The sequence below is a fragment of the Hyperolius riggenbachi genome, chromosome 5 (genome assembly GCF_040937935.1).
Source record: "Hyperolius riggenbachi isolate aHypRig1 chromosome 5, aHypRig1.pri, whole genome shotgun sequence".
Taxonomy (NCBI): domain Eukaryota; kingdom Metazoa; phylum Chordata; class Amphibia; order Anura; family Hyperoliidae; genus Hyperolius; species Hyperolius riggenbachi.
The window spans coordinates 388,326,117-388,352,420 of NC_090650.1; the positions used below are offsets into that span (position 1 = coordinate 388,326,117).

Sequence of the window (26,304 nt, forward strand, 5' to 3'; positions counted from 1 at the left end):
CTGCATTCTACTGTTTGTTTCAAACCATTGTATATAAAGCTTTTTCTGGGTGTTTCCACATTCAGTTGTATTTTTAAATTTATCTTTGATATTTGCTCCATTTTGGAACTATATAAATCATGGCTTCCTCCAGCAACATCTGATCTAATGAATTTGCTGACGGGTGAAGTGTAAGTATAGTTTTCTGTATGTTATCAATGAAGAAGCGGACTGAGTGACACCAGAAACATATGGGCATTGTTAGCTGTCAGAAGCCCATCTCCTCACTGGCAGCCAGCAGTAACATGAGTTACACGACTTATTCCACATATATCCGTCACTGCACACTCCGTTTGTTGCTGCAGTGCCACTGAGTGAAGTGAGCAGTGAGTGATTCCCAAGCGTCTGTGATGTACTTATTAGTAGTGCTTTTGGCTATTTTACTAAACCGCTTCTCAAGGCCTGGGGTGTCTGCGATGAGGTTTAGATATTCATGCAATGAAGTTTATAGCATGGCATCCAGCACTGGCTAGAGCCCAGCAGAGAAAAGTGATCCAATATTTTACATAATTTTTTTTTTTGTTCCTTTTGGAAAAAGGCTGCTGTTGGTATTAATGAAACTATTAACAGTTACAGTATTTTGTTCTGTTCTCTTGTTACTTTTGTGAAATCCCAAAGATCTTGTCAAGTTAAAGAGGATCTATCATAAAGCTGAATACCCACCACAAAGATCGTGGAAGTTGGATTGGGGGATACGTGGTGACGAATGATGCAACTAAGGATCGTTCCCCGATCCATCTCTCGCAATTGTGTACCACGGGAACAAGCGACGGGCATAAATGCACCGATGAACGATCGCTGTAATTAGCACGTCGGTCAGTAGTGATCGGAACGACCGTCCACAATTGGATTTGTCATGATGGTCGCTCAAAGCGAACGATTATCACGTGTAATCGGCCTTTGTTGATTATTGTTAAATGATGATGCGCAATATCGCGGAAAAATTATTCATCGTGCAAAATTGTTGGGAAAAAAATCTTGTAGTGGGTATGGGCACAACCGAGCTGACATTTGACATTTATGAGATAGACATGTGTATGTACAGTGCCATGCACACAAATATCTAGGCTGTGTTCCTTTTTTTCTTTCTCTGCCTGAAAAAAAGTTAAACATCAGGTATGCAAGTGACATTTTCTATCTGGGTCGGGACCGAGTCGGACTGGGTCAGACTATAGCATAACTCTCACTGATAAGTAATTATAGCCAAAAATCAATTCCCTGTCAGTAAATGGCTTCTGAGAGCAGGAAAGAGTTAAAAAGGGTCAAAAGGTTTAAATATAAAATAAAACTGTGGGATATCTAAAAAAAAGTTATTTTATGGAGGATAGATGCAATTGTTTTTCTCATCAGTTTATTTTCACCTCGAATGTCCCCGAAGCACAAATAAACAAATGAAATAAACGATTGTATCTATCTTCCTTCTACTAAAAGTGACTTTTTAAGATATTGCACAGTTTTATTTTGTTTAAATCTACTTTTTAAGTTTTAACTGTTTTATTGTTTTTACTTAATGACACATTCATTGAACTATGTCAGAGCTAAAATCTATGAACTATTGACCCTTTTGTTGACCTCTTTCGACCTCTTTCCTGCTCTCAGAAGCCGGTTTCTGCTAGGAAATTCAGGAGAGTCAGAACCGAGTCAGCCACTTCTATACCTGATATTTAACTCTTTCAGGCAGAGAAAGAAAAAAAGGAACACAGCATAGTTATTTGTGTGCTAGGCACTGTACATACATGTCTATCTCATCATGTCACAAGTCACTTCGGGTATCCTTTAAGAAAAATACTGGGTATGATATTTTAAGACCTTATTCACTTTTTTTCATGCTCATTCAGTATTCACACTACTTGTCAAAGGTCATCTATTGCGAAAATCATAAAATGTAAAAAAAGCCTTACATATTAATGTACATTTCTCCCAAAGTAAAATGCACTATTAATTACTTATTTTTCCTTATTCCCGTCACTTACCGTAGGAAGTGAAAATCTGACAGATTTGCTAGGTTTAGGGCTAGTCCATCTCCTCCTGGAAGATTCACAGTATTCACTATATCCTTTACAAAAGCACTGCCTTGGAAGTATACATAGATGTCAGTCAGCCTCCCTACTTACTCGCACACTATTTTGACAGTTGGACTGAGCAAATTCAGTGCAGTAAGTGCTTTTGCAAATAAAGAAATAACCGAGATTCCCCCATAAGACTATTGACCAGTCCAAAACCTGACAGGACTGTCAGATCTTTACTTCTTACTGTAAGTGGCTGCCACGTAGGAAAAAAGTAATTTATAGTAAATTTTTCTTTGGGAATATGATATACATTTGTATGCACTATATTTTTCAGACTATAGAACGGGGGAGTGAGTCTTATAGGCCCAAAAATACAGTATGTATTTAAAATTGTACAATTTTTCTTGATGTCCTTTGAGGCACATCTGGACTGAGAGGGATATGGAGGCTGACATATTTGGTTCCCTTTAAACAATGCTCTTTGCCTGGCTATTTTGCTGATATTCAGCCTCTAATACTTTTTAGCCATAGACTCTGAAAAAATATGCAGGTCAGATGTTTCTGACAGAAGACTCACTGGATTGGCAGCATGCTTGTTTCATGTGGCTGATTCAGACACTGCTGCAGCCAAAGAGATCAGCAGGACTGCCAGGCAACGGAGTTTGTTCAGGTTTCCTGTAACTGCACTTTCATTCTTCCTATCAATTAGAAAGGGGCTAGAAACCTTGTTGCATATTTTATTGCTGTCTATGTTATAATTTGAGACATTTTCTTGCTTCCTGTTCCTGGACTTAAGTGGAGGTCCAGTAGCTTTAAAGTGGTCTGAAAGTCAACATTTCTACTTTGCTCCAAAAGGTCCTTCACAGCTTGAAAGCTACTATCCCAGAATTTTCTATTAGCAGAACATCACTGAAATCGTTAAACAAAGTACTTTGTCTTGTTATTCAGCTTCAAATCAGCATCCAAACTGGAGATAACAGTATCTTTATTTGCATTCCAATGTTGATACATGTGTGTAAACACAGTGTAACAAGTGAAAAGGAGCTCTCTGTGAAGCTCTCTGTGATTCAGGCAAACACACAGTTCAGAAAAGCTAATTAGAAAATGTTAATTTATAATAAAAAGCAGTTTGAATAAAATGCAATGGGAGGTTTCAGGGCAAGATAAACTACAGTTTGGAAACTTGTAATTTGTAAACAGACAATATTACTTATGCACAAAAGCAAATATGATAACTGTATGAGTAATAAAAAATAGGAAAACACATTTTTATTGAATGTTATGTCGGAGTTTCTGACCACTTTAACCACTTTGTCCTTTGATACAGTATATCTACGTCAGCTGTGGCTCTCTCCAAGCCACAGCGACGTAGATATACTGACCTGCTTGCAGCCCTGTTGTGCAGGAACAGGTGCGCTTTAGAGCGCACCTCCCGGCACTAACAGCTGCAATACTAATTGGTGAAAGGGAAAATGTTCCCTTGTAGCCAATTAGTAACCCCTCCACAGATGAACGATCACCGCTGTAGCAAACAGCGGTGATCCTTCATCTCTCCCCTCGGTGGCCAGATCTGTAAAAAAAAAAAAAAAAAAAAAAAAAAGATTAGAAAGCAGCCTGACTCACCTTTTACTGTTCCAGCGATCAACCTGCAGCCCAAGCCTCCGATCGCCGCTCTGCACGCAGCCGTGTGATGCTGAATAGCCGAGTCCCGGCTTGATGACGTCATCAAGCCGGGACCCGGTAACCGGCATCACAGGGCTGCGTGCAGAGCGGCGATCGGAGGCTTGGGCTGCAGGCTGATCGCTGCAACTGGAAAAGGTGAGTCAGTCTGATTTCTAATCCTTTTTTTTTACCAGATCTGGCCACCGAGGGAGCTGCCTGGGTGGGGGGTGGGACATCTGGCTGGCCCTTATGGGGGTTGTTGAACCTCTGGTGGGGGGTAAAATGTGCAGCTGTTCCACTATTCCTGGGGACACATTTAGTTATGAGGGGCAGTAATCCTCGGGATACATCTGTCTGTCTATACTGGGAGGTGCCAGAGGACACATCGGGCTATACTGGGGGTGACTGATATTGGGGACACATCTGGCTATAGGGGGGGGGGTCTAATACTCGGGGCACATTTTGCTATCTATACTGGGGGACAGAATACTGGTGACATGTTTTTATCTTCTGTGGCACTTTTTATTTTTAAACTGGAATTTGATAAAAACCGAGCAAAAATGCATTTTTTTCATTTTTCCCGTCTTTTTCCCATTAAAATGCATAGAAAACTTTTTTGGTCTAGGGACAAAATACCCGGCAATGAAAGTGTAGTTTGTCCTGAAAAAAACAATACCTAGATCATTTAGGTGTCGTGAGTAGGGATAAAGTTATGGCTGATTAAAAAGGGACATAGCTAAAACATCAAAATTGCTCTGGTCAATAAGGGGAAAACAAGGTCTGGATGCGAAGTGGTTAATAAGAAAATAAAATATATGTACTGTAGAAAGTCCTGGCTCAGGACACAAGACAAGGTAGCGCACTATGAAACTGTCAAATTCTATCTCTTCCTCAAGCCACACAAAACAAAAGGAAATCCAAAAACATTTTTTTTATTATTGCCGTTTCAGTTGTTTTTGCGAGATATGCTCACTTCCTGTCTGGACAGATTCTCATAGATGGGGATACAGGAAAGCTATACAAATCCAAGAGAGGTTGTACATTGTATCCAAAACAATTTTTCCCCTGCAATTGGCCCTTTAATTCCCTATATGTGGTGCCAGGAAGTTTGGTAAATCATGTACGCTGTTCCCTGAATATCATCTGCTGGAGCTATTGTCTGATGGATGCCACAAGCCAGGTTCATTTGCCTGGACAGAGACTACTAGACTGGTCTCCTGGTGAAGTTGGGTTGTCTGTTTTGTGTCACTTGGGGAAAGGGGAAATTGGGAGTAGAAGAAATTGCTTCCTGCTGCATCTCAGGTAATAAAGGTGTCTTTGCTTGCTCAAAGTGATCGCCATAATTTCTGTTTTCCCACAGGTGCTTATGAAGGGAGAGCCTTTCTTTGACTGTCAGATTGGTTTTGTGGGGAGTCAAGCCACATGCCTGAAAGGCATTATGGGAATAAAAGACTTTGAGGAGAATACAAACAGAGAAGATTCTGTAAGGACAAATATTTACTATGTGATATATCACTAATGATACATTATTGTATAGAGAAATAATAATACAAAAGTTTATGGTTAATTTGAATACTAGTTTCAACTTTGAGAAACGCATACAATTAAAATGGGATCAGATGCTTCATCCTTGACCGTTCTTGGTGGAAGGTGTGGTTACGTTCTGATTAGAGGCAACTTTTGACTGCGCTGCTTCCTAATCAGTCCAAGTAGCTATTTCTCTATACAAAAACTCCACTTATTTATGAACTATGAGGTACGACAGCCAAATAGAATATATACAGTGTCTATGTACCTGATGTTTTTAGAATATGGGAAGAAACCGGAGTGCCTGAAGGAAACCCACACAGACATGGGGAGAACATGCAAACTCTGTGCAGATAGAGCCCTGGCTGGGATTCAACCAGGAACCCCACGCTGCAAGGCAAGAGTGCTAACCCCTATTCTTCTGTGCTGCCCAAAGAATAATTAATTCATTAAAAAAAGAAGAAAACAAAAGTTAAAACGAAACAGATGGACCAAGTAAAAAATGTATACATTTTTTGCTATTCCAAAAATAGTTGGAGGCATCCACTTTTAAGAAGATTAAAAGAATTATACCGTTTATAGTATATAATGAAAAATAATACAAGTTACCGTACAAACATTTTACCAGAGAGCTCGTATGATATTTATGAAATAGGTGTGATTTTCACAATACCGAGAGGATCATTATTGCAAAGTACATATTATATACAAGTACATGTAGGGTGCCAAGAAATAGTAAGTTTCACTGTGCCAGTAGAAAAGAGAGAAATCGAGAGCCCAATATGGTGTAGTATGTCAGAGATACGAGGGGAAATGAATAAGTGAGATGGTTATACTCACAAACATGGGTTACCGCTCAGGCAACCACTGTACAGGCAGGTGAGGAGATTAGACCTGTCCTCACTCAGGATTAAGAAGTCGCTCTCTGTAGGTCAGAAAAAATGGGGTAGGGTCACCCCTCCACCTGGGGTGGACTGAAGTATGAGGTGATCAGAGGCACCAGCAGAATAAAATTACTATAAAATTGTTAAAAATTGCCGGGAGGGAAAGTAGTGGACTTCCCCTCAATAATTAGACACCAAGGTCTGTCATCAAATCAAACTAATACATTTATGTATTCGTTTGATTTGATGACAGACCTTGGTGTCTAATTATTGAGGGGAAGTCCACCACTTTCCCTCCCGGCAATTTTTAACAATTTTATAGTAATTTTATTCTGCTGGCGCCTCTGATCACCTACCAGTACACTGTGCCAGTGCATACCCTGTTGTCAAGTGAATAATTGGGGTGCAAACCCTTGTGGTTCAAGGAAGGAAAATAGGACACTGAGACGTGAAAAAACTGTTGAATAGGGAGCCCATTTAGGACTAATGCATATGGCGCTAGTAGATTGTTTTATCACAAACAGCTTCTTTATTTGTGTACGAAGTCTGCGTACGGTTGAATTAAAGCTGTTACCTGCATCTTATTGTGTTTTTTTTGTTTTTGTGTTCTGCTTGTTAGGAGGCCTGTTTCTTCACATGTGGGGAGAGTTTAAGCAGCAAAGGGAACACATATCTTACTAACTCACTGTTTGACTACAGAAGTCCAGAAAATAATGGAATCAGAGCAGAATTTATATTAGACTCTACTTCTCATAAGGTCAGTACTTGTCTGGGTTGCAAGGAAAAATAAATGCTTTGGAAAGAGTAGCACTGATAAATGGTCACTTTTATAGTTTTGGGAGATTGGAGTAACAATAGTCAAAAATAAATACATTGAATTAATATTAGCTTCAATCCCCGAAAACACTTAAGTTTAAAAAAATAAATAAATAAAGGGTCAGTACAATGTCTATTTAGGTGTTTGACTTTTTTCTTGAATGCTCTAAAATTTTCACGTATGAAGTATTAGTTTGGTAATTTACCAAAGAGTTGCACGGCAATTAACAAAGATTTTTACCCCATTCTGTATTTTAAGGAAATTTTATTTAGTTTTTATAAAGAGCCGACATCTTTCCGCAGTGCTTTACAGAGTATACTGTTTTGTCACTTAACTGTCCCTCAGAGGGGGCTCAAAGTCTAATACTTACCATAGTCCTATGTCTATTATAATCTAGGAATTATGCAGTGTTTAATTTTGTATTTGATGGAGTATTGCAGTACAGGGAAAATGGATGAAAGATGTGATACAGATCGCATCAGCTCAAAATCATTAGAATTTTATTAACCATTTTAAATGACTATATAACAATATCGAAAATTAGGGAAATATTTTTTTTATTATTAATGTTTCTTATTTTACAGAATAGTTTAGTTTTCATTTTTTTGTGCTCTGTTTCCACCCTTCTATAACCTTACCAAATGGCTGTTTGTTAGTTAAAGGATACACGAGCCAAATAAAAGAAAATCTGATTTACTTACCTGGGCCTTCCTCCAGCCCCTAGAGGCCTATGTGTCTCTTTTCGCAGCTCTGCTCTCAGCCAGTGTTTTGGGGCTTCTGTGCATGTGGCCGCTACAGAGGGGACCCCAGGAGACTGGCTGAGAGCGTAACTGCGGCAAGGGACACATAGGCTTCTAGGGACTGGAGGAAGCCCCAGGTAAGTAAATCTGATTTTCTTGTAATGGGCTTATGCATCCTTTAAAGAGGATGTGAAGCGAGTATAAAACTCGCTTCTTCTCTTATATTCAGCAGGGGCATGTGTGCCCCTGCTAAACCGCCGCTATCGCGCTGCACAACGGGGGTCCCTTACCCCCCAAATCCCCTCCGTCCTCGCCGGGGATCTCTTCCGCATTGAGGCAGGGCTAACGGCTATAGCCCTGCCTCACGCGCGTTTGTCAGCGCGTATCTCTGCCTCTCCCCCGCCCCTCTCAGCCTTCCTTCACTGAGAGGGGCGGCTGAGAGGCGGCGATGCTCCGCTGATAGACGCGCTGTGAGGCAGGGCTGCAGCCGTTAGCCCTGCCTCTAGGAGCAGCAAAATCTACTACCAATTTGGTCGTTGATTTTGCAGGGGGGGAATTGGGGGGTAAGGGACCCCCGTTGTGCGGCAAGATAGCGGCAGTTTAGCAGGGGCACACATGCCCCTGCTGAATATAAGAGAAGAAGCGAGTTTTTTACTCGCTTCAGTGTCTCTTTAAAGGAGTTGCGAGGTGAAATAAGCATCTGCTTTTTTTCTTACCCGGGTCCTCCTCTATGGCTCTGATCAGAGAGGGATCCCACACACTGCAGACAAGATTTCCAATTTTTTTTATAAATCTTACTCTATTGTAAATTGTCCTGCGGTGTCCACCCCCCTCCCCCCAGTTTATATGCGCCCCCCCCCCATCACCTTCTGGAGTCCGTGTGTTGTCTTCAAGGCTCACCTGTCCACAAGCGTGACTCCTGGCATCACTGTAAACGAGCCCTGCATGTAGTGACGTCTACCATGGCTGGTGTAACGTTGTACCGGCGCTTGTGGTGATGCTGAAAACAGGAGGCGGCCCGGAGTCATGATAACGGATAGATTAGCCTTCAAGACTACATGGATGGTGTTGATTTGTGACACATCTACAATTGGGAGGATACCAGCCGGGGGTTCGACAGTCACCCCAATATCAAACGATCACTGCCCGGCACCCAATCAATCCCTTGCAGCTGAGATTTTTCCAGCATTACTGACCAATGCTTAAAACTGATATGAGCCCAAAATCAAGTAAAAGATTTATCAGGTGGCCATGTTGCAATTCTCCTCCGATTCGATAAAATTGAAGCGGAAGGTCTATTAACCTGCAGAATCTAGTGAAGTATGGGCACCATTAAGGTAACAATGTAAACTGCAAGAAGACTGCAAACATACCAAAAACTGTGAAACAAATACTAATTCAAACAACCAAGTAGCTATGATGTATATGAAAGCGATACAACAGAGTGACTGTAGTTTTCGTTTTTGTCTCTAAACCATTTCAACAATAGCGGTAGGGTTTAGAATATATTGCTTTATCCCTAATAGCTTGTCTGCCACAAGCTGAAGCGGAAAGGAATCATGACCACAAATGATCCCTAAGAAAACATTTTCCTTTTGCTTTCCATGTTGTCACATTACTCAGAGTGCAACTGGGGGCATCTTACCTGGCATGGCCTGTTGTGCGGTAATTTCAATGAAAATTGCTTTATCCACGCTCGGAGCTCAGTGCTTTGTGTCTATTTGATGTCTCTGCTCTTAACTATCCTGCCATTTTGTGTCTGCACGACTGTGTGGAAAAAGAAAAGTCTTATTTTCAGCCTGGTAATTTTTCGCTAAAGCCTGTTGGAGCTGGCCAATTGAACATGACAAGTTTCTGACGGTCCCAGACAAGGGTGGAATGTGGTGGGAACCCAGTCGCTTGAAACGTGTGGTAAACCAAAATGCTCCATGTCTTTTCCATTTTCTCCCTTCATGTTTTTAATCTTCTTTTATTTTTAAAGCAAGCAAGAGTTTAAATGCACATTTTTTTAAATGCTTCTAAATACATAATCATTTTAATTATTTAACTCCCAAATATCCATTTTGAAATTTAATGTGGCATATACAAGTGACATTTGCTGTATTTTTTTGTTTGTTTGTTTTAATTTGAAACTTTAAGGCTGGTTCAGATGGACATCTGAACCAGCCAACCGCAGCAGTCCACCATCTCATTGCGAATGGTTTTCAGCAAGCTTGCAGAAAAGCATTTGTCGGCTTTTGACTGCACTTCCTGGTGTACTGTTTTTCATCCTCGCAGTGTTTGCTCAAATGATAGAATACACTGGTAAGCGTTCGTACCTACGCCTGTCCATTTCTCTGAATGGACAGAATTTAAATGACGAGCTCTGAGGCCTCGTTTACTGTCCCTTTTGTGTGGGACCTGCAGACACATTTACTCCACTGGCAGGTTAACGATACCAGGTTCACAAAAGGAGTGCAGAGTATAATGCTGGGAATACACGGTTCGTTTTTGCCTTCGTTTAAACCTTCGATTCGTTCGGTAAACGAATCGAGTGTTGAAAACGTATGTGAAAATAGTCATAATCTCATTATAGTTTCGATTAATAGACCCCAAAAACGAACGACTAGTGATCGAACATGTTTGATATTATCTCTCTTTATCCATCTAATCGAGCCATTGGTAGGCTTGATGGCTGTTCAGATCGATTATATATTCGTTTATGCTAGTCCGTCCCTGTAAAAAGGGATTTTCGTTTCGTTTCTTTGCAGCCTTCGATCATTGGAAAAACGAAACCATCAGAATCGGAAAAAAAAACGAAACCGTGGGTGGTGATATTAACCGTATGACTGATTATTTCGGGATCGAAAAGGACAAAAGGCACAATCGAAACGAAGGTTTAAACGAAGGCAAAAACGAACCGTGTATTCCCAGCATAAGACACATTTTTCTATGGATCCACCAATCTGCTATATCTGATAATGTGTGCTAAATGTCCCAATGTTATGCATGTGGAAGAAACTGGACAAACTCTGCGCAAACGTATAAATGGACACAGGCACACTATTAACGATACCAAATCTGAACTGCCAGTTGCTACACACTTTCGTTCCAACGGACACAGCATGTATGATCTTCGTGTCACTGCCCTGAAGGGTGGCTTCAAAACGTCAAATGATCGATTAATAGCAGAAACAAAATGTATAAATTGGTTCAAAGCGGTGGACAAAGGCTTGAATAAGGACAAAAACTTTTTATATTGGTATGAGGCTAATGATATTTAATGCTAAAACTTTTTCTCAGCCTATATAGCTAAACTTGTGAACTCAGAATTTACAATGCCTCTGTGACAGCCCAACTCCCAGGTCTGTGAGCATGGTGTAAACAAGGATTCTCACCTCTCACGCCATTTAGATGTTTTGTTTCACTTAAGGCATCTTAATGACATGTATTCTTGAAAAAAATCTATGTATCCCCTTTTGATGTTGCATGTATAAAGCGGTCTGTTCCATCAACCTGCAAGCAAACAGGAAAGCTTGCTTATTCCTATTGTTTTTAGTTAGCCAATAGATGGTATCATCCTGATTTTAAACTACTTGATTCTATTATATGTTGTTCTTTGTATGAGATTGTTCTATATATGTATGTTCTATAAGTGAGAATTACGTGAGTCGGAAGAAAACATAATTGCAGCATAATTTTGCACACTGTGCATTTTTTTTAAATTATTTTTTTTGAGCCACTGTGGGCAGATTGTGTAGCAAACAAACCGTGTCTAAAAGTGTGTACGGAAAAATACGTGCGCTTGCTGCACTGACAGGTGTGAACCCTCTTTGGAGCATACAGAAACAAGTTTGCTTTTTTCCCCCCATTTGATGGGGTTTTCACCTATCCGTGGCAAGAAAAAGTGAATGATGTTCCTAATACCTGTTGTAGACCATGGTGGGATTGACAAGTAAGGCATGGTCAACTAATTAAAGTTAATTGTTAACCAGCTATCATTAATGTGTTGGCTGAACTGTCCAGCAGACTTATGGATGTGCTGAGGCCATAGGCGTTTCATTACCTGTCTTGAAAAGGTGCGTCCTTTGGATAACATCTGTTCCTTTGTAGAGATAAGCTTTTCTACGTGTTCTCACTAAAACCCAAACAAGTTTGTGTGTCTGATATTTTGTCTGTGCCGTTGTAATCCGTGGCTTCTCTTGTGTCTGAACTAGAGCTGTGTTTGCTTTGCTTTATTGATAGGAGACCTACACCGAGATAGCCGGAATGCAGAGGTTTGGGGCACTCTACATGGATTACCTGTACACAATGGAGTGTAGTAGTGGCAAAGGTACAAGTTCTTTTCTCTTCTGTTTGTCCTTCCTACAATAACAGAAACAAACACTTCCTCAAGGGCCACCTGGTCCTCAACAGTCTATCCATGGTGTTACTTTGCATGCTTACCTCCTGGATGTGACTGTTCAATTGATGACTTAAAGTGGGATAAAACTCTGACATAACATTCAATAAAAATGTGTTTTTCTACTTTTTATTACCCGTACAGTTGCCATGTTTGTTTTGGTGCACAAGTAATATTGTCTGTTAACAAATTACAAGGTTCCAATGTACAGTTTATGTGCTGTGAAAGCTGTCATTGCATTTTATTGCACAGCTGCTATATTTATATTTTAAAATATATGTGGTGGTAACTACTCAACGTACTAGAAGCAGAGAAAGATCTGTTTTAGCGCTTTGCTAATGTTCACTAAATGTATCTGACAAAGGCGTGTAAACAAGAGATAATGTTATCACCTCTTCGATAAGTCCAGATGCTGCCCACTGATGCAAGGAGCTTTCCACTGAAGAACAAAGCATTGTGTTTAACTGTTTGAATGCTTTTCTGCTACAATTGTGGTAGTAGGTTTAAGGCTGTAAATATTTTTTAGAGCAAAGAGCAGCTAAGCTTCAAACCACTTTAACACGTTTCATAAACTTGTTATTTATAACATCTAGCATGACCACATTTTGTACAGTTTTTGAGCAGTATAAAGAGGTCCATACATGGGTATATGTTTCCAGCAATCTTTTATTAAATAAGCCCATGATCTCTTTACCTCAACTTATCCAATCAAAGAGTATCCTATTAATTTCAGACAGCTAGTGAATCAAAAGGGGGGTTGAGCAGGTGTCAGAGTAGTGGTGCAGCTGGGGACCAATGGATGAGTAGCTCGTAACGCCCCGAGCTGTCCAAAGCTAGCAGTTACGGCATTCGATCGATGGTCAGGCAGGTTTTTGCAGAATGGTGAAGTGGTCACTGCTCTTTGATCAATATCTGAGTGGGGAGTTCTCGACTGCTTGCTTAACCAGCAACTCTATTGAATATCTATCAATAGCCTGAGTATAATTTTGGATGGAATATCTTGGTAAGCCATCAGACAACATAGAAGAAAGGTAGGTTGCACAAAGGTTGATTGGTCAAGTTGCAAAGACGTACAGGGCTAGAGGAAGTTTGGAGACTTTAAAGTGACCCCAATGTGAACTTGCTCCATATAAATGGAGCATATGATAATTTGCCTAATCATCTGTTATTTCTGTATTTTAAGCCTTTCCAGATATTGTAGCAGATGTAAGGGATACTCAGAGTAAGAGGAGTTGTGTATCTAGCATAAGCCACTGATTAGTGGTTCTCAATGACGAAAAGTCTTATAGCTCTCTCACAGTAGTGGTTAATTGTGATTAAGTAGAAGAAAGATGTGCGCAGCGGTAGACTAGAACCATATTTCATAATATTTGTTTTATTTGTCCAGGATCTGTCAGCCCACAAGAGATCCCAGCAGTGAAGCCAGAAGAGATTGGCAGCCTTCAAGAGATGTCAGTAAAGAGACTTGTTATTGGTCACATTGACCTACGACTGGACAGTAGTTCTGTACACAGGATCATGAAAATGGTGGCATGCTCCTTTGATCATGAATATGAGGCTTACAGCTGTTCTCGTCCTGGTACGTTCTGTGTTTTACACTAGTCTATTAATATAATTAAGAAAGTAGTGCTCAAAGCCAGAATCAGCCTTGGCCTATGTAACAACAATATTCTCCCACAGCATTATGTAGTATGTGAGGGTTCTGGCTTTGGCTGTGAGCAGGCCACTACTCTTCTGCATTTGTTGCAGTTGTATTTTTTTCATAGAAGCTGTAGCTTTGCCTGTAAATGCCTATATATGTTGAAAAGAAAGTCATATCTGTTCTCTAAAAACTGTACTTAGGGAAACTAGATCACATTTCAGAGAGCATAGCACATTTCAAGAGCCTGAATGGTCAGTTCTGCAGTTTACATATGAATGCCCTAAAAAGTATTATTCTGTTAGAGGAAACCAGATACGGAAAAAAAATGTATACATATCTGGGGCTTCCGCCAAACCCATGCACTTGGATCGCTCCCATGCCACTGTTCTCCACTGCCTGCTGCTGCGGTATCGGGTCCCATTAGTTCTGACAGTCTGTGCAAGTGAAGTGTGCTATCTACGTATCTCCGGCAGCCGCCGGGGAGATACGTAGAGTGAACTTCGTTTTCCTGGTGTCAAGTCCGGGGGGAGAAGATAAGCGAGGATCGCGGGTTCACTACGCGGGTGCACTTCTGGACGTAAGAAGGCCTGGATAGCACCGAAACACGTAGCGACGTTAGACGGCCCCGTGCACTCAGCCCCTGCCGGTGAGACGTCTCTCTCATACCATTCCATCTTACTGCCAGCCCTGGCCAGGCTAATAGCAGTTGAAGACTACCCTCTGGCGGCTGCTTGATGAGCACCCATCTTCATGTTTATTGTAAGTGCAATTTTAATTGTTTTTAAAGTACCCAAAAAGCTAATGCACTATTGGAGCACTCCCCCGTCCCTCTTGTTTGGCTCTATACTGCACATGCATGATTGCGTGATAGAGGGCGCTCGCGGGTGCGCTGTATAGAGCGGCCCGTGTTCGGGAGTACTAGGGTTCCCGAAGACTTACTGAAGTCACCTTCGCCGGCGGAAGGAGCAGTATTTGACCAATTTATTCAAATACTGCTCCAGGGGACAGCGCAGCACTGCGGGCACTGGGAGAGGAGAGGGAAGGCTCATTAGGACCCAGAGCCTTCCCTCTCCTTAGGTAAGTATCTGGTTTCTTTTTCTTTAATAAAGCGGTTCCCATTGGCTTTAACCAATTTACTATGCAGCCATATCCAGCCATAGAGAAGCCTTGTACATAATTACAACAGGGAGTGAAGGCGACACTACACTGAGCTTGTAGCTCTTTAGTTCAGTGGTGCCACTGTCCACAATACAGTCAAACAGAAAAGGCTTATACGTTAAGCAGTCAAAGTGTCAGAAAGAGGTAACGAAGCAGCTACTGAAAAGCCAAATATTTCTGAAATGCTTTTATTCACATTTTAAGGTGTTTGTCATTTTTGCCTGTTTTTTTTCCCCTGCATATATCAACAATTGTATTTATTTTTTAGATTTGCTTGAAGAATGTAAGACTTTGCCTAGTCCTGAGGAAGTGGCATCCTTGGAGGAGTACATACCAACACGACTAACCTGTGTCACATTGCTGAAGTGCTCCATCACTATCACAATGGCTGAGTTCAACCTTCTTGGACATTTACTGCCCATCATAATGGGGCAGAAGGTACGACCTTCAACACCATAAGTATATGCGGGTATTCTTTGTATACAAGGACTCGGTGGCTGCTGCTAGCTACTGCTGCACCTTGACCCCTTCCGCACTATGCATTCATATGTGTATCTCATCCTGTCACATGTCAGTTCAGGTACCCTTTAAAGTGGACCCAAATTAAAAATACAAGATTTCAGAAATAAAATCTATTTTCTAAATTATAATAATAAATAGCAGCCTTTTTTCAGCTGCATGATGACAAATACTAAATATTTTACATTTAATGGAGGAACCCCTCCCTTCCTTTCATATTGCCGGGACAGAATCCGGCAAACTGGTGGAGTAGGTGGTATCCAGCAAAGGAGGAATTGCTAATGGCTGCCACCTGTATAACCCTAGTTATGAAAAGAGAAGGGTGAAAAGCATGCACTGAAATGTTCATAGGCTTGAAGGAGTGTTCATTTATCTTAGTATGTGTCAGAGTGGTGCAACTAAAAATTTTGAATTAAAAAAATGTTTGGTTTGGGTCCACTTTTAATGAAAGCAAAATCCTTCATGATTTATAATTGATCAGGTTTCATTAGGGGTAATTCAGTGTAAAGCTAAGTACACACGGACCAACCTGCAGCCTGATTATCATCTGACTTTAGTCTGTTGGACGATTATCAGGCATGTGTACACGTGGGTTAACTAGCAACTGATATCAGGCGGTTTGCCCGATCCAACTGTTGGATCTATGTTGGTCTGATATCATGGAGTTGGTGTGTGTGTACAAGTTGTTTGAAAGAATTGTACTTGTTTTGAATGTTTAGTCCGTCATTCCTCCTGCGTGTCTGTGCAGTATGTTAATTGAGTTGGTAGTTTAGCAGTCTAGGCGTGTGTACGTACAGGTCATGTGGTTCGTCAGGTTGTTTGGTTTGTCGTGTGGTTGTGTGCATGTTGAACATGTGTACGAGCCTTAAAGAGAACCTGTACTGAGTAAAAATATTTAAAATAAACACATGAGGTAACTTCAAATGAACATTGCCTTCCCATCAGTTCCTCCCAGAAGCTCACCATTTTCTTCTGACAATAATCCCTTCCAGTTCTGACAATATTTTGTCAGATCTGAAATATATCAGTTGCTGACAGTAAAATATCAGTTGCTGTCAGTTATAGCTGAGAGGAAAACTGATGTAGCTGGTAATGTCCATGTTTTCCTATGGCTCAAGTGGGTGATGTTACAGTTTAACTGTGTGCTGACCAGAAAGCTGTTATGGGTAATGGCCATTTTCAAAATGGAGGACGGAAAATTCCCTTGATCACAGTGAACAAACAGGACGCGGAACAGTAGAAAGACACTGTGGAGAAGAATACATGGAAGGTAAGTATGACTTGTGTATGCTTATTTTGACTTTTAATTTTCAGTTCAGGTTTTCTTTAAGCCTTTCTCATTACGAGAAACCACAGTGGTTACTCGTGATTCAAATGAGTTGTAATTGCCGCAGCTGAGCGGCTGTATGCGGCGGCGTTAATTACCCATAATGCCCCCGTCTGCCCTTCATTTCTAAGAGCTTGCAAGCAAACTATTGGTCGCGTTGCAAACCTCGCTGTAGCGCACTTCCTACTTCCGGTTTGAAGGAGGAGGTGCACCATAGCGACGCTTGCAATGCGACCAATAGGTCGCTTGCAAGCTTTTTGATACGCAGGATGGACGGCGGCATTATGGGTAATTAACCCCGTCGCATACAGCCGCTCAGCGGCGGCAATTGCAACTCATTTGAATCACGAGTAACCACTGTGGTTACTCTTGATTAGCTCGTGATAAGCAAGGCTACAAGCCTTTATTATGGACTTTCTTAGCCTTAAAGCTGTAACAAAACTACTCAGAACAACTCCCTGGTATGCTTTTACATAAAAGGAAAAAAAATAGTTCAGACGTTAGCATAGTATGAGTTGTGTTTGTAGAAATCCATTATAACTTTAGATTTGTAAGGTTAGTGGACTTAATTTATTTAAACAGGTTTTGCACACAGATACCAATGAAGGGACAGCCATTCTTTTATCAATCAGTGTTTTCCTAGACTTGAAGGTTCTATTCATACAGATGAAAAAAATGTATAGAAAAATGTTGCGCATCATAGTATGTGAAGAGCAAAACAAATTTCAGCATCGTGTCCAAAGGACTGACGGACATTTCAGGGACTCGTAGGGTCCCTTTTGTCAAAGAATGTTGACCAATGCTTTAACAAAATGGATCCCATGTGACCTTGAAATGGTCAGCACTATACTGATGGAAAAAAGCTCTCACTTGCTTTTCACGTACAGTACAATGGTGTGTAGATCTTCAGTGCTCTTAAAGGGTACCTGAGACAGGGCGAGAAAACAATTATACATACCTGGGGCTTTCTCCAGCACCCCCCAGGCTGATCACTCCCTTGCCGTCCTCCTCTGCTTTCTGGATCATCTGCAATTTACACCGCAAAGTCCTCCAGTTGGGGCCAGTCAAGGTAGATGCAGTATGGCCGCGTGCTGCTTTGTCACACTGCCGTCCCCAGGAGCGTTCTTCATCTGTGCAATAATATTGCTCAAGTGCGGATGACTGGGTCCGTGCGAGGCTGGGCCATGCATGCGCCCCAGGCCGAAGGACTTTGCGTGATGAATTGCCGAATATCCAGACGGCACAGGAGGACAACAAGGGACTAATTAGCCTGAAGGAGTCTGGAGGAAGCCCCAGGTATGTTTTATTTTTATCATCTCAAGTTTACTTTAATAATAGGCCGGTCTAAACATAGCTGCGTGATCTATTCAGGTTTCGTTATGATTTAAACCTTTCCATATTTGTGCTTCAAATCCATCCCTTATGAACATATTTCTGTCCTTTGTCATCTTTAGTAATGCGAACCAATCTGCTCTAATATAAATTCCATAAGGTGAATTAAGGAATGCGATAGAGATAGCTACAGTATAAGCTACAGCACTGTACACAGGAGATTTGGCTAAAATTGCTCTGGCGATTAAGTAGCATGCTAATAGATGTACTTTACATTTGCAATGCTTATAATTGCATCCATTTTTTTCTTCTATTAAACTCCCGAGCCGGGGTCATAAGATAACTCCTGTTCGGTAGTTTGGACTTTTGACGTAAGGAGATAATTATAATTACAGGCCTATTTGCGGGAGCAGCTGCTGTTCGCTGAGAATCTGCATTTCATCATGATTATGTAATTTGCAATGAAACCCCAGCGATTTTCATTGAGCCAATACATTATGTATCCTTTCACCCCGAGAACACGGCTTCATTCCTCAGGTTTACGAGATTCACGCAAACCTGCTCAGCATCAGTTAGTTATTATCATCTATTACCTAAATTCTAAATAGAATGCACTCTGTTACAGAGTTGCTAACTCAACGCTGTATACTGTGCTCCTTCCCTGCTGGGATCATCACTTGCTGGTAGATCTTGGTGTACTGTTACCTTGGCGAACTCTCGTGATTTGGGTTAGTATGTTGTAAAGCTTCCATAGCAGGTACAGTGAGGTCATCCAGTATATTGAACATCTGGAAGTATTCGGAAAGGGTTGCGAAAATTGCTTGCAGGTCACAGAATGAATGATCTATCTGAAAAGCATCCCTGTAGGTATCATTGTTAGGTCATGATAAAGACTTTGGAAATTAGAGGAGGGTCTCATGGAGCTTGGTGAGAAATGCTGCTATATGGGTGCAGTTTTTGGAAAGTCAGTAGAGTAACTGTAATGGAAGATGTGGTTAGGCTTAATAAATGGGTGGAACCAGTCAATTAAGAGATATAGAAAGACAAGCATAGAATGGTAGGCGTGGTGTTATTTATGACTTCCAAAGGGTTGAATTGCAGATATTCATTAGAATTCACTCAAGGTTTTCTGAGGTGAGTTTTTGTTATTATAATCAAAATTAGCTTTATAAACTGCAGAGCAAAACTGGATCAGCCTTGCTTCCCTAGGCTAGCTACATGATTTAAAAAAAAAAAAAAAAAAAATCGGCAGGGGGGGGCCCGCGCAGGACTTTTTTTTTTTTTTTTTTAAAAGTCCTGCGCGGCCCCCCCTGCCGATTTTTTTTTTTTTTTTTTTTTTTTTTTTTTTTTTTTGAACCGGCAGGGGGGTTAAAAGAAACCTGAAAGGAAAAAAAATTCCCAATCTAGATACTTACAGATCCTCCGGAGGCTTCCCCCTTCACCCTCCTCCTTGCTATTCCAGCGCTGAGAGGCTTGCAAGGAGCTCGCCAGCACTGTGCAGGTGCAAACAGCTTGCACCTGAGCACTAGCACGGATCCGAACTGGTTTGGCTTTTTCTGCCAATCCTGAGTGGCGGCTCCATGCGGGCAAGCTCCATGGAACTTGGGGGTTCCAGTACTGGAATGGTGGGACAGTGGAAGCCTTTTCCCGAGATAAGTATAAACTTTTTTCCCAGGACTACCAGGGTTACTTTACACCATTCAGTTGGGAAGGGATGGATAAGGTAAGGCATATATGCCAAGGAAATGATCGCTAGGATTTAGCCGTTCTCATCCAAATTTATAAATATAGAATTTTAAGAAAAACAAACATTTGAAAAATCTCAAGATTACACGGGATGGTAGAGTAGGTAATCTTTAGATAAGCACGGTGGCCTGGCATCCCGTGTTTACAGGCAGCGTTTTGGCAGCTTCTTTAGGGGTGTCTGGGTAGAGTTCACTCATACATGCAAGCTAAGAGTACAGCACGGTGGCGTAGTGGTTAGCTCTCTCGCCTTGCAGCGCTGGGTCCCTGGTTCGAATCCCAGCCAGGGCACTATCTGCAAAGAGTTTGTATGTTCTCTCCGTGTCTGCGTGGGTTTCCTCCGGGCACTCCGGTTTCCTCCCACATTCCAAAAACATACGGATAAGTTAATTGGCTCCCCCTAAAATTGGCCCTAGACTATAGTACTTACACTACATAATATAGACATATGGCAATGGTAGGGATTAGATTGTGAGCTCCTTTGAGCTACAGTTAGCGACAAGATATATATACACTGTACAGCGCTGCGTAATATGTCGGCGCTATATAAAATACTAAATAATAAAATAATAATAATACAGAGGGAACCAGTCACCAAGGAATGTGGACGGGGAGACAATCAGGAGAGGCAGACCGTGCTAGATCAAAAAGAGGACAAATAAGATGGATATAATGCACTCGTAAGCCACACTTGAAAATGTGATGTACCCTGTCCAATCCTACAAAGTTAATGTCCACAAAGCTACCTCCATGGCATTGTACAAAATGTCTTGCGATGCGAGAATTGGGGTCTTAATACTATGATCAGCAATACTTTTCTTAATTTGTCATTTATGTTGCCAACATAAAAGGGATGCTAGGGCAATAAACAACTAATTCAGTCTTACAATTGACAAAATGTGTTAGCTTAAAGATTGTACAATCAAGATTGCATCATTAATGGTCACCTTCTGAGATTTTTGTCACTTAAAATAATCAGCATCTTATCGACCATTTCTACTTTCTGTGCAGGAATAAGCATTATCCTCGTAAATGGGTGCACTTCAAAACAAAGTAAAACAAAGTATTAAGGAAATACATATTTAGCAGCCCATTTTTGCTTACTGTGCGGGTTGTTATTCAATTAATGAATTGTTTATTTTCTTTTTAAGCATTCCGCGGGTTCTTTAAGCTCCGCAAGTTTTCAACCAATACGACCTCTCCCTGCCATCCAGATACTTGCTGACAAAATGAACTTTGAACATTCGGTGCCAATGTATGCAGAGCAACTGGTGCAGACCGTGAGCAACCTGAGCCAGCCCTCTGATAATCTGCTGCACCACTGCTACGCACACTGCTACCTGAAGGTAAGAGGCTAGCCCACTCCTCACTTGTGCTCCTATATTGGTGAGACTCTTATACTAGCTGAAAGCTTAATCAGGATAGTGGTGCAGTTCCTATGTCACTGAGGATGGACCAGAAATATGGTACTACTAAGTTTCAATGAACTGTATGCAGCACTTCAGCAGAGTAAGCTAGTAAAAGGGAATTTTGCTTAGCACATGGGACAATAAATGGAATAAGTCTTATCCTGCAGCTTAATATGAACCGAGCAGCATTTTTAGCCCCAGGGCATGTCAGCACATTAAAAATGCATGCTAACAATGTGACTACCGTATTTTCCGCCGTATAAGACGCACTTTTTCTCCCCCAAAAATGGGGAGAAAAAGTCCCTGCGACTTATACGGCAAAGGCAGGGAATCCCCGACTTACGAACGCCCGCTGATAGGAACCGCGACCCGCCGCCACTGTCGGGAATTCCCTGCACTGCCCCTTATGCGCTGCTCTGCCCTGCGTGTGTCCTTGGCTCCCCCGTGTGGTCCGCGTTCTGCCAACAAACTGTTGCGTATGACCGCAAACACCACCGCCGCTGCTTGTGCATACGTTCCCCCTGTGTGGTCCGCAACTGCCCGCTTGTGCCCCCGCTTGAGTCAACGCTTTCCCCCCAGTGTAAATGGCTAGACCGCGCTCATCTTACCTAAGTCAGTGCCTTCTGCGGGGATCAGAGACCGGTCTTCACTTCCGCACTTCCACTCTAGTAATTGCTTCTGCTGCGTCATCAGCAGAAGCCTTCACTAGGGGGAGCCGCGTGTGTAAAGACAGGTCTCCGATCCCCGCAGAAGGCACTGACTTAGGTAAGATGAGCGCGGTCTAGCTATTTACTCCGGGGGGAAAGCGTCGACTCAAGCGGGGGCACAAGCGGGCAGTTGCGGACCACACAGGGGGGACATAGGCACAAGCGGCGGCGGGTATTTGCGGTCATACGCAACGGCAGTTGTGGACCACCCAGGGAGAACAGGGACACTTAGGAACATACTGAGAACAGCAGGGGACATACAGGGGATATACTTGGGACAACAGGACACACGGGACAGCAGAGTACGTACCAGAGGCACACATACAGGGGACAGCAGGACACACCTTAGGGACACATTAGGGACATACTGGGAGCAGCAGGACACACATTAGGGACATATTGGGAGCAGCAGGGGACATACTGGGGACAGCAGGACACACATTAGGGACATACTGGGAGCATCTGGGGACATACTGGGGACAGCAGGACACACATTAGGGACATACTGGGAACAGCAGGACACACATTAGGGACATACTGGGAGCAGCAGGGGACATACTGGGGACAGCAGGACACACATTAGGGACATACTGGGAGCAGCAGGGGACATACTGGGGACAGCAGGACACACATTAGGGACATACTGGGGACAGCAGGACACACATTATGGACATACTGGGAGCAGCAGGGGACATACTGGGGACAGCAGGACACACATTAGGGACATACTGGGAGCAGCAGGGGGCATACTGGGGACAGCAGGACACACATTAGGGACATACTGGGAGCAGCAGGGGACATCTGGGGACAGCAGGACACCCACTAGTGACATACTGGGGACAGTAGTACACACACTGTGGACAGAAGGGGACACAGGAGGACACCAATTAAGGGAGAACATCTACAAGACGCTCCTGGAACATGGACGCACCAGGTTTAGTATATATATTTTTTTTCCCTTGTTTTTTTTGCCCCCTAAACCTAGGCGCGTCTTATATTCCGGAGCGTCTTATACGGCGCGTAATACGGTAATTACTTAAAAATTCCATTCTACCTCTTCTTTTTACATATAGAGGTTTTGTTAAAAGATTTTATTGCCCTAATTCTACGGCCTGCCCTCCCGTTCACAGAAAGAGCAGGCAGATAAGGACAGCTGTAAATAGCAGTAGAAATGAACAAACAAAAGCTTTCAGCAGCAGGGGGTGGGGCGATAGGACACTGTACTTCAAACAGTTTAGAGAAGTCACTCTTGATTACATTCACACCTTCCCCTGGATAAATGGGGGGGTAGCAGCTCCTACAGCTATTAGTAACCAGGACAAACAGTAGGAAAAAAAGCTGCGTGAATCCCTTTAACTTGCTTGAATACTCTGACAGGTGGCATTCAATTCTGCTTTTGCAGTACAGTGATCCATATGACGCAGTGTGTCAGATCGCCTCTTCCACCTTTTTGATCATGATGTGGTGATCTTTAATTTCCAAAGACTTCAGATCGAATGTTGATAGTATAGTGATCTATGCAATCGCCTTGTCTGCTTGATCTTGAATAGATTCCAGCAGTCCACTGTAACAAGGAAATCAGACATGGGTGTCCACAGTGTAAAGCTTAGTCTGTATTCAAAATAAAGGCTTCACTGATTTTGAATACATGTCACTAGGGGTCTTGGGTGACTGCACTTACACTGATCTTGTATCCTTAATATGGCACCTCTTTTCTGCTGCTGCTGCTGCTGATCATGTGGTCATAACTTGGAGATAGAATGCAATAGGTGAGTATGTTTATGCCGATTATTATTAAACTATACACTCACCTAAAGGATTATTAGAAACACCTGTTCAATTTCTCATTAATGCAGTTATCTAATTAACCAATCATATGGCAGTTGCTTCAATGCATTTAGGGGTGTGGTCCTGGTCAAGACAATCTCCTTAAAGGGGAACTGCAGCCTAAACAAACATACTGTCATTAAGTTACATTAGTTATGTTAATTAGAATAGATAGGTAATATAATCTTTTACCCATCCTGTTTTAAAAGAACAGGCAAATGTTTGTGATTCATGGGGGCTGCCATCTTTGTCATGGGGGCAGCCATCTTTTTGGTTGAAAGGAGGTGACAAGGAGCAGGAGACACAGTTCCAACTGTCCTGTGTCCTGATTACCCCTCCTAGCTGCACACGCTAGGCTTCAAATGTCAAATTCAAAATGTAAAAAAAAAAAAAATTGCACCAAAACAGCAGAACGTGAACAACAAAATCAGAAATCCCATCATGCTTTGCACAGCATCAGAGGAAAAAAGCCCGGGCAGTTTTCTTCTGTGCAGCTAAAAATGAGGCTTGTATAAGAGAAACAAAGTTCTGATGCTGTGAAACTGTTAAAGAAACACAAAGCCTTTTCAGTGCTGCTGAGTTGATTTTTAGTCCGGAGGTTCACTTTAACTCCAAACTGGATGCCAGAATGGGAAAGAAAGGTAATTTAAGCAATTTTGAGCGTGACGTGCTTGTTGGTGCCAGCCGGGCCAGTCTGAGTATTTCACAATCTGCTCAGTTACTGGGATTTTCACGCATACCCATTTCTATGGTTTACAAAGAATGGTGTGAAAAGGGAAAAACATCCAGTATGCGGCAGTCCTCTAGGCAAAAATGCCTAGTTGATGGTAGAGGTCAGAGGAGAATGGGCCCACTGATTCAAGCTGATAGAAGAGCAATGTTGACTGAAATAACCACTCGTTACAACCGAGGTATGCAGCAAAGCATTTGTGAAGCCACAACACGCACAACCTTGAAGCGGGTGGGCTACAACAGCAGAAGACCCCACCGGGTACCACTCATCTCCACTACAAATAGGAAAAAGAGGCTACACTTTGCAGGAGCTCACCAAAATTGGACAGTTGAAGACAGGAAAGATGTTGCCTGGTCTGATGAGTCTCGATAGAGTCAGAATTTGGCGTAAACAGAATGAGAACATGGATCCATCATGCCTTGTTACCACTGTGCAGGCTGGTGGTGGTGGTGGTGTAATGGTGTGGGGGATGTTTTCTTGGCACACTTTAGGTCCCTTAGTGCCAATTGGGCATCGTTTAAATGCCACGGGCTACCTGAGCGTTGTTTCTGACCATGTCCATGCCTTCATGATCACCATGTACCCATCCTCTGAAGGGCTACTTCTTTCTTTCTTGAACATGACAATGAGTTCACTGTACTAAAATGGCCCCCACAGTCACCAGATCTCAACCCAATAGAGCATGTTTGGGATGTGATGGAACGGGAGCTTCGTGCCCTGGATGTGCATCCCACAAATTTCCATTAACTGCAAGATGCTATCCAATCAATATGGGCCAACATTTCTAAAGAATGCTTTTAGCCCCTTATTGAATCAATGCCATGTAGAATTAAGGCAGTTCTGAAGGCGAAAGGGGGTCAAACAACGTATTAGTATGGTGTGCCAAATAATCCTTTAGGTGATTGTATTTATAAAGCGCTAACATATTATGCAGCGCTGTACAATACATAGGGTAGACGTTACAACATTTAACCATTCTACACAGGGGCATTTACAGCATTTAACAATAGTACACAAAATAGTAATGTAAGAAATAAACAGTGGTACATGGATGCAAGGTTGGGATTCAATATTTCAGACGAGTCACTTAGTCCATGTAGTGGCAGAGAAGAGCCCACTGGAAGGGGGGCCCTGTCAAATAGATTTACAATCTAAGGGGTGGGGGAGAGGGACACAAAAGGAATTGTAAAACTACTAATCATCTTTTTTTTTTATTAACGCAGCAGTTTAGAGTAGACTGACTAACTTTGAGGTGTATAGACAGTTTCCATCATAATTACATATCTGATAACCTTCTTTCTGGCCTAGGTAAATGATGCATATTTACTACCGTGAAGGTGCTTGTTGACATTTTGGCTTTTATTCAATTACATTTTTACCTTAGAGATGTTTTTTTTTTTTCATCTTGCCTACTAAACTATTTCCAGCTCCATAAAGACTATCTTGCTGTGGCGAAAGAATAGAGAAAACATTCTGAGCTTAGATCTTCTTTAACAAGTGTGAACTAGGCCTAATAAAGCCAAAATATGTTTGGGTTTTTGTTTTGTTTTTTGTTTTACCTCAAATTACAGTTCATGTGACCTGGGGTTAATTTTATTAAACTAGTGTATACAAGTAATGTAGGCATGCATACCACAAAGCAGGTCTCCCCCTCCATTTTGTGGAATAACTTATTCCTTATACCCTTTGTCCCGTCACTTGTGTAAGTTTTGCTGGGCAGGTCAATGGAGGTTAAAGACTTTTATAAAGAGATTGTTTTTATATAGACAAAATCAAATGGTATGAGACCATAATGCATTCTGTGAAGATCATTCTTCACAAGCTATGGGAGGAATAGTTTGGGTCAGA

General features: G+C 41.9%; 1 protein-coding gene across 5 annotated transcripts in view; it reads left to right on the forward strand.

Annotated features, from left to right (window-relative positions):
* The window catches only part of VPS13B (vacuolar protein sorting 13 homolog B), a 1,202,086-nt gene that overhangs the window by 154,798 nt on the left and 1,020,984 nt on the right, over nt 1-26,304 (forward strand). For all 5 annotated transcript variants that reach the window (XM_068237718.1, XM_068237720.1, XM_068237721.1 and 2 more), the window contains exons 10-15: nt 5,071-5,193; nt 6,741-6,878; nt 11,903-11,990; nt 13,447-13,638; nt 15,128-15,297; nt 20,932-21,126. In XM_068237718.1, coding sequence (XP_068093819.1) covers nt 5,071-5,193; nt 6,741-6,878; nt 11,903-11,990; nt 13,447-13,638; nt 15,128-15,297; nt 20,932-21,126 — 906 coding nt within the window. The remainder of the gene's footprint in view (nt 1-5,070; nt 5,194-6,740; nt 6,879-11,902; nt 11,991-13,446; nt 13,639-15,127; nt 15,298-20,931; nt 21,127-26,304) is intronic.